Source organism: Streptopelia decaocto (assembly GCF_964273445.1).
Source record: "Streptopelia decaocto genome assembly, chromosome: 6".
NCBI classification, from domain to species: domain Eukaryota; kingdom Metazoa; phylum Chordata; class Aves; order Columbiformes; family Columbidae; genus Streptopelia; species Streptopelia decaocto.
This window is the reverse complement of record NC_138660.1, coordinates 57,755,560-57,769,727: the sequence shown is the minus strand read 5'-3', so window position 1 is coordinate 57,769,727 and position 14,168 is coordinate 57,755,560. Positions and strand designations below refer to the sequence as shown.

General features: G+C 38.1%; 1 protein-coding gene across 7 annotated transcripts in view; it reads right to left on the bottom strand.

Moving 5' to 3' along the window:
* KALRN (kalirin RhoGEF kinase) overlaps positions 1 to 14,168 on the bottom strand; it is a 513,163-nt gene that overhangs the window by 272,256 nt on the left and 226,739 nt on the right. For all 7 annotated transcript variants that reach the window (XM_082056725.1, XM_082056718.1, XM_082056719.1 and 4 more), the window contains one exon: positions 5,986 to 6,177. In XM_082056725.1, coding sequence (XP_081912851.1) covers positions 5,986 to 6,177 — 192 coding nt within the window. The remainder of the gene's footprint in view (positions 1 to 5,985; positions 6,178 to 14,168) is intronic.

The following is a 14,168-nucleotide window of genomic DNA, read 5'->3' as shown; positions in this document are numbered from 1 at the left end:
TTTCGTCCATACTTACTGCCTAGTGCCACCTCATTACTTCTCATTAATATTTTCTCTTCCTCCACCTTTCCGCTAAACCAGCCTGCCATACTTTTGGGCTATTTATAAAAAAGAACAGCTAACTATACAACAGATGCTGCGCCCTGTAGGGTGAATGTATAATGCCACAAAACCAACCCCAGGATCACAGCCTTATCCACTCCTGAAGTGTTCACCTGTGGCTTGTTAGTAAAGCATTCACACACAGCACGAAGGGCTGTGAGATTCAAAGCAAAGAATTTCAATTCAACCCCGGCTCTGGCATCAGCATCCTTTTTTATTAGCAGTGCAAAGCTATTCACCATGCTGCTGTGTAATGAAGGCTATAAAGTATTTGCATTGTAAACACTTCTTTTCAGTGCACAAAGATTCAGCGACAAAGATGAATTCCTAAACATTCATATCTACAAAATATAAATCCACCAGTGAAAATTATGCTTTCTAGAAGGCTGGAGGCAAGGATGACAGGTTGTCTTGTGTTGGTTTGACTCCTGATCTGCTGAATGTCTTCAGATGAAATCCTCCAAAACACCCTTGCATAAAGCTGAAGTCATCATATTTTGTGCCAAGGTAGTGGAATTCACATCATTTCCTATTCAGTTTTCAGAGCACGGAGCTGAGATCAATCCCTTTTGGGGCTGTTACATGAACCTCTTGGTTGAAGCAGTGAACAAAAGACCTTTACACCTTATAGACCAGCGTTCCTGCTGCTGGAATCACACTGTTATTGCTCTTATCAAAACTGCTGAATTCTACCAATTTTAGTACAAGCTCTTAATAGTCAGGTTACTCACTCATATACTCATATCCCCAGACTGTGATTCACACAGCAGGTGGAAGAAGTCTCAAGAAGATCCTGGGTACATAACCACATTTCCAACTTGTTGTCTTATGTCTCTCTTTCATTTGTACATCTATTGTATATAGACAATGTCACATCAACAATTCCATCAGTAATTTCACTTCTGCCACTAGCAGGAGCAGTTGACATTATCTGTTTTAAAAAGTTTTAAGGAATGCAGGCTGTCAGCATTTTACTCAGATACCCCAAAACAGTGCATGGTGGGGTGTGCTGCATGTGCAGATTCATGCAGGGATATTAAACGTGGTTTTAAGGGTTTTACAGTTCATACCATAGAACTATCGATTTAGGTATTTTGAAAAAAGCAGCTATGCTAATTTTTATTATTTGTCACATACTGTGGCAGACACAAAAAGCTGTTAACGTAACCATTAATGCTAGAAGATATGCATGTGACAAAATCACCATTGACTGAGTTGAAAAAACATGCATTTAAAATGGTAAATTGTTAACTGTTAGGTTGGAACATAGCTGTTACTGTCCACTGGATACTCAATACCATTTAAATTAATTGCTTAAATTTCTAGTTACCTCATAGACTAGACTATCTCCTATTTGGAACACAAATCTCTTTAAATATTATTTGAAATGGCAGGTTCCAATAATTGTCCATGTTTTTCAAGACTCCAGGAAAGATTAAGAAAAATTTCTCCTAAAAAATAGAAAAGTCTCCCAGGTACCTTTGTGCCTCTGATCCAAAAGTAACTTCAAAGTAATGACCTATACTTACTCCTGACTCACAGCCTATTCACCTAAGTTGCAAATTCTGTATTAAGTCAGGTAATAATGTATTATCAGAACAATTCTTACTAGCTTTCTTCAGGGACTGCTGTGCTGTACCACATAGTTCCTTCAAAACACAGCTCAAACATTTTTTAGTCCATATTTCTCCACATTTTTTGCACAGTCCTTGCTTACTGCTTATTAGGCCTCTGAGTGGAAGCTGTGGGAAAACCAGGGTGGTTCTCCTAGCCCCCAGAGAAATTAAAACCAAAGTCTAGTGTACTTTTGTGCTCTGGAACAGCTGTGGGGAAAGATGGGAAGAAGGTCATGAAACTTTTCCTCAGCAACCTATAATACCTCTTGATGCCCTGATTTTTTTTTGTATGAGGCTAGTTCTATATTTCGTGTTGTTTCTGCAATTTCCCTGTCTAATGCAGAATTTATCTTGGCCTTACCCCTGCATCTTACAGATATCAATTGGCTTTTCCTATCCTCCCTTTACTCAGATTCTTTCTCCCTTTTTTCTTTTCCTCTCTTTTTTCATTTTCTTTCCTCAAACAGGGGAGATTAGTATGTGCTTAGAAAGATCCAGGCAGAGATGAGAACAGTAGCCTTCCTGCTTGGGGAGTAAGATAATATTGAACAAATGGTCAGGGGTCAGTTTTTAGAGAAGCAACATAAATGTCCGCTGTGTGCACCTGAAACACCTACTATCTTAAATAGTAAATCTGCTTGTGCACTACTCAGGGTAGACTCTCACCCAGAATTAATTGGTTAAGATCTCTTGCCTGATTGAAGACATTAATTGGTTCATTCTGATAGCATCAGTAGAGTGAGCATCTTATGAATTCTTTAGCACACTTTCAGAGATTAAATCCAGGAAAGGGAGGACACCTGGTATGTCTGCTTCCCCCAGCTGGCAGTTAGTGGGCAGGAATCTCATCTGGAGTAAATCACCAGAGCTCTCTTGAAGCCACAGTGAGATAAAACATGTTGTCCTACATTCTATTGTAACTTTGAATAGCCTCAGACATACCTAAAGATACAGAAGCAGGTTCTCTTTTGTGCTAGAATATCTGCATGGGAAAGGGAGGGGGGAAAAAAGAAAAAAAGAAAACAAACAAAAAACTCCCCCCCCCCCGAAAAACAAACAAACAAAACAACAACAAAAACACAAAACAAAAACAACACAAACAAATAAAAATACCAAAACAAAACAAAAACAACCAAGAGATTTAGGAAATACCTTCACTGAATATCTTGAGTTGCACCTTGACCTGGACATAGTGGTTGTTTGGAGTTTAGTTTACTGGCTTTTGATCAAACACATGTGCCAAAGGAAGCCTAGCTGAAGGCTAAGTTGGTAAGATCTTTCCTCCTCTTCCTTCTTTCCTTTCCTTTCCTTTCCTTTCCTTTCCTTTCCTTTCCTTTCCTTTCCTTTCCTTTCCTTTCCTTTCCTTTCCTTTCCTTTCCTTTCCTTTCCTTTCCTTTCCTTTCCTTTCCTTTCCTTTCCTTTCCTTTCCTTTCCTTTCCTTTCCTTTCCTTTCCTTTCCTTTCCTTTCCTTTCCTTTCCCTTCCCTTTCCCTTTCCCTTTCCTTTCCTTTCCTTTCCTTTCCTTTCCTTTCCTTTCCTTTCCTTTCCTCTCTTTTCTTGATGATGGTTTACTATGTACAAATTGTGTTTAAAAAATAAAAATTAAAAAAAAAGCTTTGATCCAGGAACTCATTCAGTTGAGTCCCATTCAACATGCCACATGTATCTGCAGTAAGAGCCAGAAAAGCGATGGGATTCTGAGGCACGTGAAGACAGATGTGAGGTTCAATTCTCAGCAGGGTTGACTCAGCCTTTCATCCCTCCAAACCAGACAAATTGTATTCTGTGCAGTTTTCTGTGTGGGGTCTTTTGGAAGGGACCTTGAAAAACAAGTTGCTTCCTGCTCAGCTTGCATATTCTAGAGATTGTAGAGTTTTTCATTAATCTCTGTCCCAAGCCAACAACTTCCTTGCAGGCTGGGCTGTGCCAAAGGCTGAAAGATTATGGTCCTAATAGACTTGCTTCCTGTTGGCATCACAGAGAACTTCAATCAATAGGAAGGAATGAACAAAGAGGCTGTAGCAGCTTATCACACTGGAGAGGGAAAGGCAATCTGCGTGTCAGATCGGTATGAGGGAAGCAGGGGTGCACTGTGGGAGAAATGGTTGGATCCGCAGCAAGATTACTTTTATTGACAGAACAAAGGAAGCGAAAAAAGATTTGATCTGCAACAAAGAAAATAGTGGGTTTATCTACATCTTTGCTTCAGAGATTTAAGCTGTGTTTATTGTAAAATAACAAAGACCTGATCTGACTTAAAAAAAAAATAAAAATCAATGCTGGGTGACGCCAAATAATAAAGAGTCACCTTTGGAATGAATGCTTGGTAGACAGCAGACTGAGTTAGAGACCAAATCCCAAACACCTCATTCTTTATACTATACAGAGATCAAATGACTAAGTTATTAGCATTCAAGTTATTGGTTTATCCTACCAGAGTTACTAAAGCAAGGCCAAAATTTTAGTCCTGGCTAATCAACACGCTACTCCCACGTTTCTTTCTTGCAGCAGTCTGAGTTTACAGGCTTCACATTGGCACTTGTCTTCCACTGAATTTTCTCTTATTGCAAGTGAGGAGCAAATGCTGTTCACAATTAGCAAATTCTCCTGTCTGGTTAGTAATGAGTGAATGGCTCCTGTCTGGCAGTACAATGTTAAGTTCTTTATGAAGAGGTGTCAAGGCAGGACTATGTTTTTCACACCCATTCATTCAATTGTAAAGAAAAAATGACCCAAGGCTGGAAGTGACATTAGAGTAGCTTTTTTTCAAGTTAAAACTGAGGTAAAATACCCATTTTGACAGTGTTCAAAAGGTAGGAAGACAAAAAAAAATTAGCTTGACAGACAGTTCAATACAGCTTTCTATTTTATTGCCTTTCATGCTATGCAATAGCTCAGCAACCCCTTCATAAACTGCAAACAAGTCTGACACTTCAGAAAATTATGAGATTGCTCATAAAAAGAAAAAACAAAACAAAACAAACAAACAAAAAAAAAACAAAAAAGGAACCCCAAACATCAAACAAATTGAAACAAGCAAAAAAGAACGAATTTATTAGTAAAAATTCTCATTTTGACTGTTGAATCAATATAAATTCTTTTCTGATTTTTCTTTAAGAACATATGATGACTGACAATTTTTAACAAGAAGAATACACCTAAATACTACAGTGCCAACTCTACATGGAGAAAATTACTTGTACTGGGCATCATCTTGGTGCATCAGTCCCATCAGAGCCACTGAGTGGCTTACATGTGTAAGTGCCCAGTAGGGTGAGTAATTGCTCTATGCTGTGGGCTGTTGTCAATAGGAAACACAAAACAAAGAAAAATCCATTATAATTCTATGGTCAGAAACAAGCAATAAAGAAAATCTTTACTGTTCGAGCTAAGCTTTTCCACACATATATTCTGGCTTTTGAGGCAGTTTCTGGGTTATCAGGTATAATTTCTTCTTCAGACACTGGAAGTATGGTTCATTTTATAAATATCAAGCACACCCACCTAGTTTTTTTGATATTAACTACTTGGAAACACAAGCTCACAACCATACTGAAGAAAGCCCCAAAACAGTGTTTGTCACTGGAAAATGAATGTGATCAAAGTTGAACCGTCACTCATTTTCACATTTTTTTAGCTATGTAATTATTGAATAATTCTGGTAGTTGTTAAAGACACAAACCAGAGTTCAGGGACATGGAAGATCTTCTTGGATGTTCCTAGCTGTCTTTCAAGCCTCTACTTAGTGAAGTCTAACAAGGTTTGGGACTATGGAGAGCACTGCAGGAGTAAGTAGTGGAATTAATTCTTTGAGATTCATTAACAATTATATTCTTTTGCTTCTAGAAATTGTCTGCTGGTATGGGTCTATGTCATGTGTGTGAATATTCCCGTGCACATCGCACATACAACATCGGCATATGAGTGCAGAGACATACCATTTTCTTGACCATAATACTCCTGAATTTATTTGCAGCACTGATGAAATATTAGGCAACAGAAATAAAGCAGCATGTTAGTGCACTAGTGCACTTCAGTTATGATCAGATTCTTTCTCATTACTAAGGCTTAAACATTTTCTTACCCACTCAGGGAACATGTACCAGTTTTTTGGGAGAAATGTTGCTATTTGGTTTTGAGGCACTGACCCACTAGGAACAAGGCTCTTAACCTCTCTGCACATTAGCTAAAAGCCATCATCACCATTTGCAGCATCATCATTACCAAAGTAGCAGAGAATCATTTTGCTAGTCGCAAAAGCATCTCACCTGTTCAGCTTTCTGGTGAAAGACTGCAGACATGGCTAAGATGGTGCTGCGCTCATCCAGAGCTGCAGCAAAACTCTTCCACTCTTGATCCAGCTGGCTGGATATTTGTTTAATTTGCTGGGAAGCATAATGGCCTGCCTCGGAAAGCCTTGACGCAACAGACATGATCCGATTGATGTTGACATAGGCATTCTGAAAATTAAAAAGCACACATAAATAAAGAGAAGGAATAACCGTGACCACCCTCTGACTTCATTATGCATTCCAAACACCATCAGTTGGAGTAAAGCCAAGCAGTTCAGTCAGAGCAATCAACCACACGCTTAAATATGTATGAATAGCAGGCAGACTAACTTCCACTCTAAAAATACATCCCTCAGGAATCTTTTTGCACATCTATGCCATCATCTAACACCGTTATCTCCCCCTTTCCACTTGAATTTATTTATGTAAAACTAACTTGCCATCGCTATTTACTCACCTGTTAGGGCCTACTCATTGCTTCTATCTTATTCTTGATATTTATGTTGCACTACTTCATATTTCTGGATGCTAAATCCACATATTCATAAGTGAAATGTTTGCTTTCTGTCCTTTGAGAACTCTCCGATAAACCTTTATAGACATGAAGCATGAACAAATGGAAAAGTCTTACAGAATTTAAAAGAGTTCATAAGGATATTCTACAGAAATATAAGAGTTTCCATAGAAATTTATATTATATTATATTCTTTGGTTAAAATGTTATCTTTTCTGCAGGTTATTTTAAGCTGTTCTCCAGCAGAGATACTGTTTAACTACATTCTGAATTTAGAAGGAATCAAAAAGCCTACTAAAAGAGTGACATTTTCTGTTCTTTCATAAGAATTTTCCATGATGGTTTTTATTCAGCCTTGAAGTAGTGGAAGGATAGTTCTTTCTCAAACTGAACTATGGACAGTAATGTAATTGCATTAAAATAGACTTGCTCTGCATAGGAATGTAAACCTGAAAATAGTCATCATGACAGTACCTTACAAAGATGCACCATCAAAAGAAAAATGACAGCTGTCTTCCCATTTTCTGGAATGGTATTTGATATAAACATTCTCCTTTTTCTTCTCTCCTAATCAGAGGAAAGGAACATCCCAGAATTTGAGGTATTTTGCTAACGTTGGCTAACCAATTTCTTGATTCACTGAAGTATTTGAAAACAATTTTGGTTTTCAGAATTTCAGAGAGTAGAATCTGTAAGACCCTTATGCACAAGGACAGACAGAGCCTGATGATTTTAACAGTATTACTCATGGGCAAATAATAAATCAGAGGTGGAAGTGTTGGAGCAGGATCTCATCATAGTGAGTGGGAGCACAATGTGGAAAGATATCTGCCAAGCTAAACATGAAACACAACAGAGCACTGCCAAGGTGGGCACAGGTCCAAACTTAGTTGGGAAGCAGAGTGAAGTGTGTCTGCAAAGTGTGTGGGATACCTACAAAGTACACTCGTCACACCTGTAAGTGCTCAAGGAAATAACGATGGGGCCACAGCCCTTACAGACACTCTGCTCTCCGTGGCAAAACCATGACTGTGACAGCTGTCACATAAATAACACATCTAAAGCAATACTCAACCTCTAAGTTTGTACTTTTCTTTTTTTCTTTCCCCCTTATCATCTAAGCCTTTTCTTTAAAATTGGATTTGGTTCTAAATTGTCAGATTAAAGGATTTTTTTTTTTGTTACAGTTAGAGAAACCAATCAAAACTATTTTGGAGTTTAAAGTGTACTAAAAAAAAGATATTATGATTTGGAATTTTGACCACCAGCCACAGTCAAACACTTCTTTGTGTCTCTCTAAGTTAGAAACTAGAATTTAAAAATTTAAGCCTTTCTCCCAGAAGGTCGCAATGACTGAGCCTCAGCCAAGATAACTTTGCAACATTTCAGGTCAGTTCTTCTGCTGGAAAGCAGTGTAGCATCGCTATGGTTGCTGGAGGTTGGATGAGTTGCACCAAATGAAGACATGGAACTTGGCTGTGTTTGAAGGAAAAGTTCCTGAAGAAGTTTAGATTTCATGTTAAAAATAGTTGCTTTCATCTTGCCTCTTTTTTCTCTACACACTTATCTCAGACATTGCAATGCAATAAGGATGGAGGAAAACAACTGTGAATTCCTTGGTTCCCCATAGCTACAGTATACAGATGTACTATAATAACTAGTAGAAGGGTAAAGGTAAGATTAGTTGAAATACAGCAGATGTTCCTAGAGTCTGTTTTTTAAGTTAGGGGGATTTATATATTGTTATGTCTGTTTGTTATATTTTTATACAGAGATGAAGAATTTTATGGATGAAATTTCACTTTGTTAGATGAGGATTTTTCATGGAAGAGTACCAACGTATCCTGTAGCCAACCCCCTGACTCCATAGCTCTTCCAGCAGAAAGCGAGTAGCAGTTTGGGAGTCACCTGCTCACACCTCCATTCTTGGTGCATCAAGGGGAACTGGCTTGGGAAACAGAGACTCCAGAGCTCCTCCTGTTGTTTTCTGAGCAATAAATGGATTCAAGTGTAATATCACACACTATGTGCTCTCCTGTATACATCGAACAGGTAGTACAATGGAAACACCTCCTACTTCAGGGCATGCACTCTACCTCTGCTCTATCAGTCCCACCTCAGTGAAGCAGAGACACCGAAGTGGGGCTTGGACACATACTACTTGTCTAAGGTTTCACAGAAAAACAAGACAAAGACTTGGCTAAAGATCTATAACTTGAAATAGCACATCCTACCAGATGTAACATATTTTACAGTCTCAGGACCCTGACCCAGTGACACTATTATTGGGAAAGATGACATCTCTGGGAAAGATTGGGAAAGATGGGATGACTGTAGTGGATTGAGGTAAAACGCAATATGGCTTCAAGGCATTCCAGAGTTCAGTTTCAGGAGAAAAGAACATTTAATCAACCACAATCCACAACATGCAAAATATTTCTTAATACAATAAAATTATAAACTGCTTTTTTTCATCTTTATCTGCCAATGTGTGATGTTCTGAGTAAAATGGAAGAAAAATCTAGGCTGCCAAAATTCAACTGTTGACATTTCACAAAGTTAAACCTTCCTTTCCCCTCTGGTTTGTTCACCTCTAAAAATGAATAAATGAATGAGTGAACAAATGAATGAGTGAACAAATGAATGAATGCAGATTTTTCTATCTCACTGTTATATAGATCTTCTTATCCTAACAGGAAGTAAATTAAATAATTCTTGTGACTGTTTTTCCTTTAGGCTGGAAAATCCACTACTAGTAGGTTCATAGAGAGTCTCACTTTAAATATAACCTAAGGGCGTCATCTTTTTTCAAAACTGAGAGGTGTCCCCAAAGAGGACTGCAAGAGATTACAGATTTATGGCTATACAGGACCACAACAGGTCAAACAACGAGCAAACAACATACTGGTGTTTAGAAGTAAGGGTAAAAGTACTTCAGTTGACATTTTGTTGTAGCAACACTAGGATGTACTCAATTTTTGGCTAATATATATCCTTTCTCATCGAAAACCTTTATTTTAGATGGATTTGCAGACTTTGCAAAAGCACTCCCCATGTTAGAGTTAATTTTTCATTGACTTTATTTCAACTTTGCAAATTTAGTCAAAAAACAGGATTCTTCCATTCTAAAAACCCCTTGACTGGCAAACAAAAGAAATATTTCCCTACATCTACATCAGCATTATGATATGCAAGAGTTTCTTTTGCACATCAGGAAAGCCTTGTGCAATGCCTCACAAGTGTGCATACCCCTCTTTGTCCACCAATTCTCTAGTCCATTTCTGTCACGTAAACAAGGCCTTAATTCTGGCCATCAATGTCTATAACAAAGCTGCTCCTTCCAGCAATCCCTGGTAAGGTCCCTAACACCTGGCAGGACAACAGCCCTCAGTCTCAGCAATAAGCACTGACAGGAGTGGAGTTTCGATTGTGGAATGATCTCCCACAGGGGAATAGACTAATTCAGCCCCGATCATCTAGCAGATATGCTGGGAGAACTTTCCTCTTAATTGAACCCTCCAACTCTAGCTGGAACAGTCCATTCTTCTAATACACATGTATAAAGAATACCTTACACTCACAAAAGAAAAATGAACAGCGAGAAGCATTAAATCTGCAATAAACTTCGCTGTGCTCATCTCATTTCCCAGAGAACTAGTTGAGATATTGTGATGGCAAGCAGTGAAGGTGAGATGCATAAGAAGGGTTTTGCAGATTAATCAAAGGCAAAATGTGATTGTTGCAGAGTTGTCCTTTAAAATATAATAAAAAACCCAACCAGCTTCCACTGTGTTTCTGTGAGTTTAGAAACCATCTGTGAAATGAACCTAACACATAAATCGAAAGCAGAGTGTTTCAGTGACAAAATAAACTCATAAGGTTTCTTTAAGACCTTTAAGTTTCAATAAAAAAGCCAATTCTATGTAGCGTGTTGCAGAATAATATTGGATGGCATTTTAACTCAGCCTACATAGAGAGAAATACCATTCATTTAAGAGAAATGCTGGGAATTTTCAACAGACATCATTAGCCTTTACATGATGATTATAATGTGTTTGAAATATATTGTGACTTTCTTGGGACCTCTATCTAGTGTCAGACAGCTCTAACTCCCTGACAGCAGGGCAGGCAGCAATGCCGGCACTGAACGCTGCCATTTTTATGTGCACCCCACAGAAAGTGATAACTCATTCTTTAAGGAGGTTAACGGATCCAGGCATAAAAAACTTCTGGCAGAGGAAATACAAATAACTTCAGTCGGAACAAATGGCACATATACCACGTATCCAAGTAGAGAGCTACAACCAGTATGCCTTGTGTCATATTGAAACTGTTTTTTTTTTTTTTTCTTTTTCTCTAGTGAATTTCCTGGATTGAGATTACTCACAAAATGTTGGAGCTAAATATTCATCTCTGTGAAAAGTATTATTGCTTCAGTATAAACATTATACAGCTGTGATAAAGACTAACATAATTTATTTTGAAACTGAAGCGAAAACAAGCACTGTTTGAATCACAAAAAAAATATCTATGGTCCTTACGTGAAAGAAAAATACCACACTGCAGTTTATTACCTCAAATACATGACTTCTCCACATCCCACAGTGTTCATTTAAAAGAAGAATTATTATTGTAAAAAACAGAGTAACACATTGTTTTTTTGAAGAAGGAGCTTTGGTCACAGCATGCCTGCAGAGATGTATAGGAAGAGCATGGGACAAAAGGCATGACCCAATAAACATTTTGAGAGTATATTTTATAGAGGAATTGAAGATAATATTTCAACTATTAGTTATGTCAGGCTTATAGAACACTAGGCATAGTGTGAAGAAAACAAAACACCTTAGAGATCCAAGATCTGATCCAACTTCCCCTGAAGTTTGTAGGGTTTTTCCCTGCAAAACATAGACCCATCCTCAGATATGTTTTCTGCCTCATCTTCTCTCAATACTGATTTTAATGTATTGACAAAACAAAATAAACCCCAAAGCCATAAACAACCCAAAGCACCACAGCCAATAAGAGTGCTTCAAGTTCTTGCTATTTTGTTACTCAGATTCACAATAGTTAAACTATTCTCAATCCAGTTGCTAGGCCTAATATACTACCTAAAAAAATTAGATCTAGTTAAATTATAAAACAAATTTCTAGCAAAATCACAATTATAAAGCAAGCTCCCAGAGAAAGTTTATAGTGTGATCTAGTTCACCTTTGAGACTCAGAAATCAAAAGATTTAAATTAAAAAATTCAGCACCACTTAAGTGGGTTTGAGAAGTCATTCTTCTTGAACTGATCTCCATGTCTGAGGCATAGTAGCTAAATATTTGAGTTTTGTAATTACCACAAGAAAGCTTAAAGGCTCATCAGATATTAATATAATTTGAATTTTTAATTAATTCAAACTCACCTGAATCTTAAGTTTTCAGACTTGGGTGGGTCACAATAATCTACTTGGGATTTCAAACAGATCTGGGAGTAATAACCTCCCCATTCTCTGGTAAAGAAACAGGAAAGGATTCCTGTTGTTTTCTTTTTGCAGCAAAGGGTATTACATGAAGAGATTGAAGAATACTGGATTATAAACACAAATGAGTACATACAAAACAGTAAATTCATCAGAGTTATAGTTTTCTCTATAACAACTTATGCATTATGTTACTTAATCCTAATCCTTAACTTCACAAATATTTATCTTAGTGCAAGACAATTTTTGATGTGCAAAGGTAAATAAAGTATATAAATATTGTAGGAGCAGAGCCTTTGGCAACAGACTGCAAGGCAAAACCCATTTCTTCCTTTGAAAGTGTGTAGCAGTGACCTAAACTTCATACTCTTACTACAATACCAATATTATCAAATAATATGCACTAGCCATTTTGCAACAGTCTCCAACAAAGACCAAATGGTAGCATGAATAACTGAACTAAAGATGTTGCCACAAAAATAAGGCAGATGAATGAAGGCAGTTGTGCAGTAGCAATCACATGATTATGTGTTTGTAACATCACTGACTGTAATTTTCTTAGAGAAAACTCTACTGTATAAAAGAAACCAAAACCCACAGCAGACTGTGCATCGGGAAACCTGGCAAAACACATGGACCTTGTACATCCCGCCTCAAGAAGCTGCAATTAGTTGTGGTGATTCTTTCCTGCTAGTTTCTCCATTTTCAGCAAGATTTCCCTTCACTAAAGCAGTGTTACACATAAAACAGATCTGATTCATATTTCTAGCCCCATTTCTCCAACAACCCAAGCATGACTCAGATTGTTGTGTAGGCTTGGAGTATGTAATGTCCTACCACTATGTCCATAGTCATAATCTCTCTTTCTCTGTTTTTACTTCATTCAAGTAAGTCAGTCTGTCTTGAGTCCATTGCTAAGCGTCACTGACTCTTGCCTTGAACAAATCCTCACCCTCAGTGCAGCGTGTCTTCACATGGGTTTGCACAAGCTCTTGTGCATGCCAAGAGACAAAACCATCTGCCACAGGAGCTGCCTGTGGCCAGGAAAGGGTCATTTTAGTTTCTATCTTCTCCAGGTCTTCCTGCATGCTTTACCACAACTGGAGTGACTAGTATGCAGCCCAACACCCTGATGCAGTAAGCTGATGTCTCCTGCATGCTAACGCCCTCATATTCACAATACTGACTCCTGAGCAGAGCAGAAGTCACTCCACATTTTTCTAGCAAAAAATCTGTTCCATCTACAAAAGACCATCACTGCTGACAGCAGCACTATGCTGGCATAAGAACAGCAGCTCCAGGTTGGTTCAAGTAGCCTGCAGCTTAAGGTTATTACTCTTTTCCCACTATTTTCCAAATGTCCTTTCAGCTTGATACACTCCCACATCTGCTATTCCAAAAATAAGATGCCGAGCCCTCTGCAAGGCAGCAGCCCCGTTTAATTGCCCAAGTCAACCTCACCAGGCTGTAAAAGTCACTACAGTTGCCAGCCTGTGCAATGCTAGCATTGAAATCCCCTCTAGAAACATCATAGTGCAGACACATAACCCAAATACAGGCCTTTCAGCATCGTGGAAACTCTTGAGAAACCTATTTGATCATGAGGAATTTCAAACACCAAGTAAAACTGGTATTCCTGATAAACACCATGAAGGCTTCATTTAGTATTAAACAAAAAAATAAAGAACGGAAAATTGTAGCCCTGAGTTGCATCTGTATCCTGAAGTATTTCTGTAGTCTTTTTGTCTTTTTTATCCTGACTTTGTCATACTGTCACTAACAATACCACAACTCCTTATGTAACCTCTGTTTGACAGGTGAAATCTAAGAAAACCAAGTTGAATAAACTGTGCCTGTTTGCCCTCTGAATAGATGTTTATCCTAAACCAAAATGAAACATCACGCCATCAGAGGGGATCCAAGGTCTAAAATTCAGCTAAAGCTAAAAGAAAAGGAGAATATGGGAAATGATATACAGGTACTGCTCTTTTTCAGTTATGTTTATGTGCGGATTATGTGAGAACAGATATATTTGATGTATTTGTTATACTGTGGGGTTCCCCCACACAATCATATATTTCAGTCCAATGAGTTAGAGCAGAATTGAGTGTCACATCTCACTGTACTTATAGATTGGAAGTGAAAAGTGCTCACTATTCATGCCCTTCCACATAGGTCCC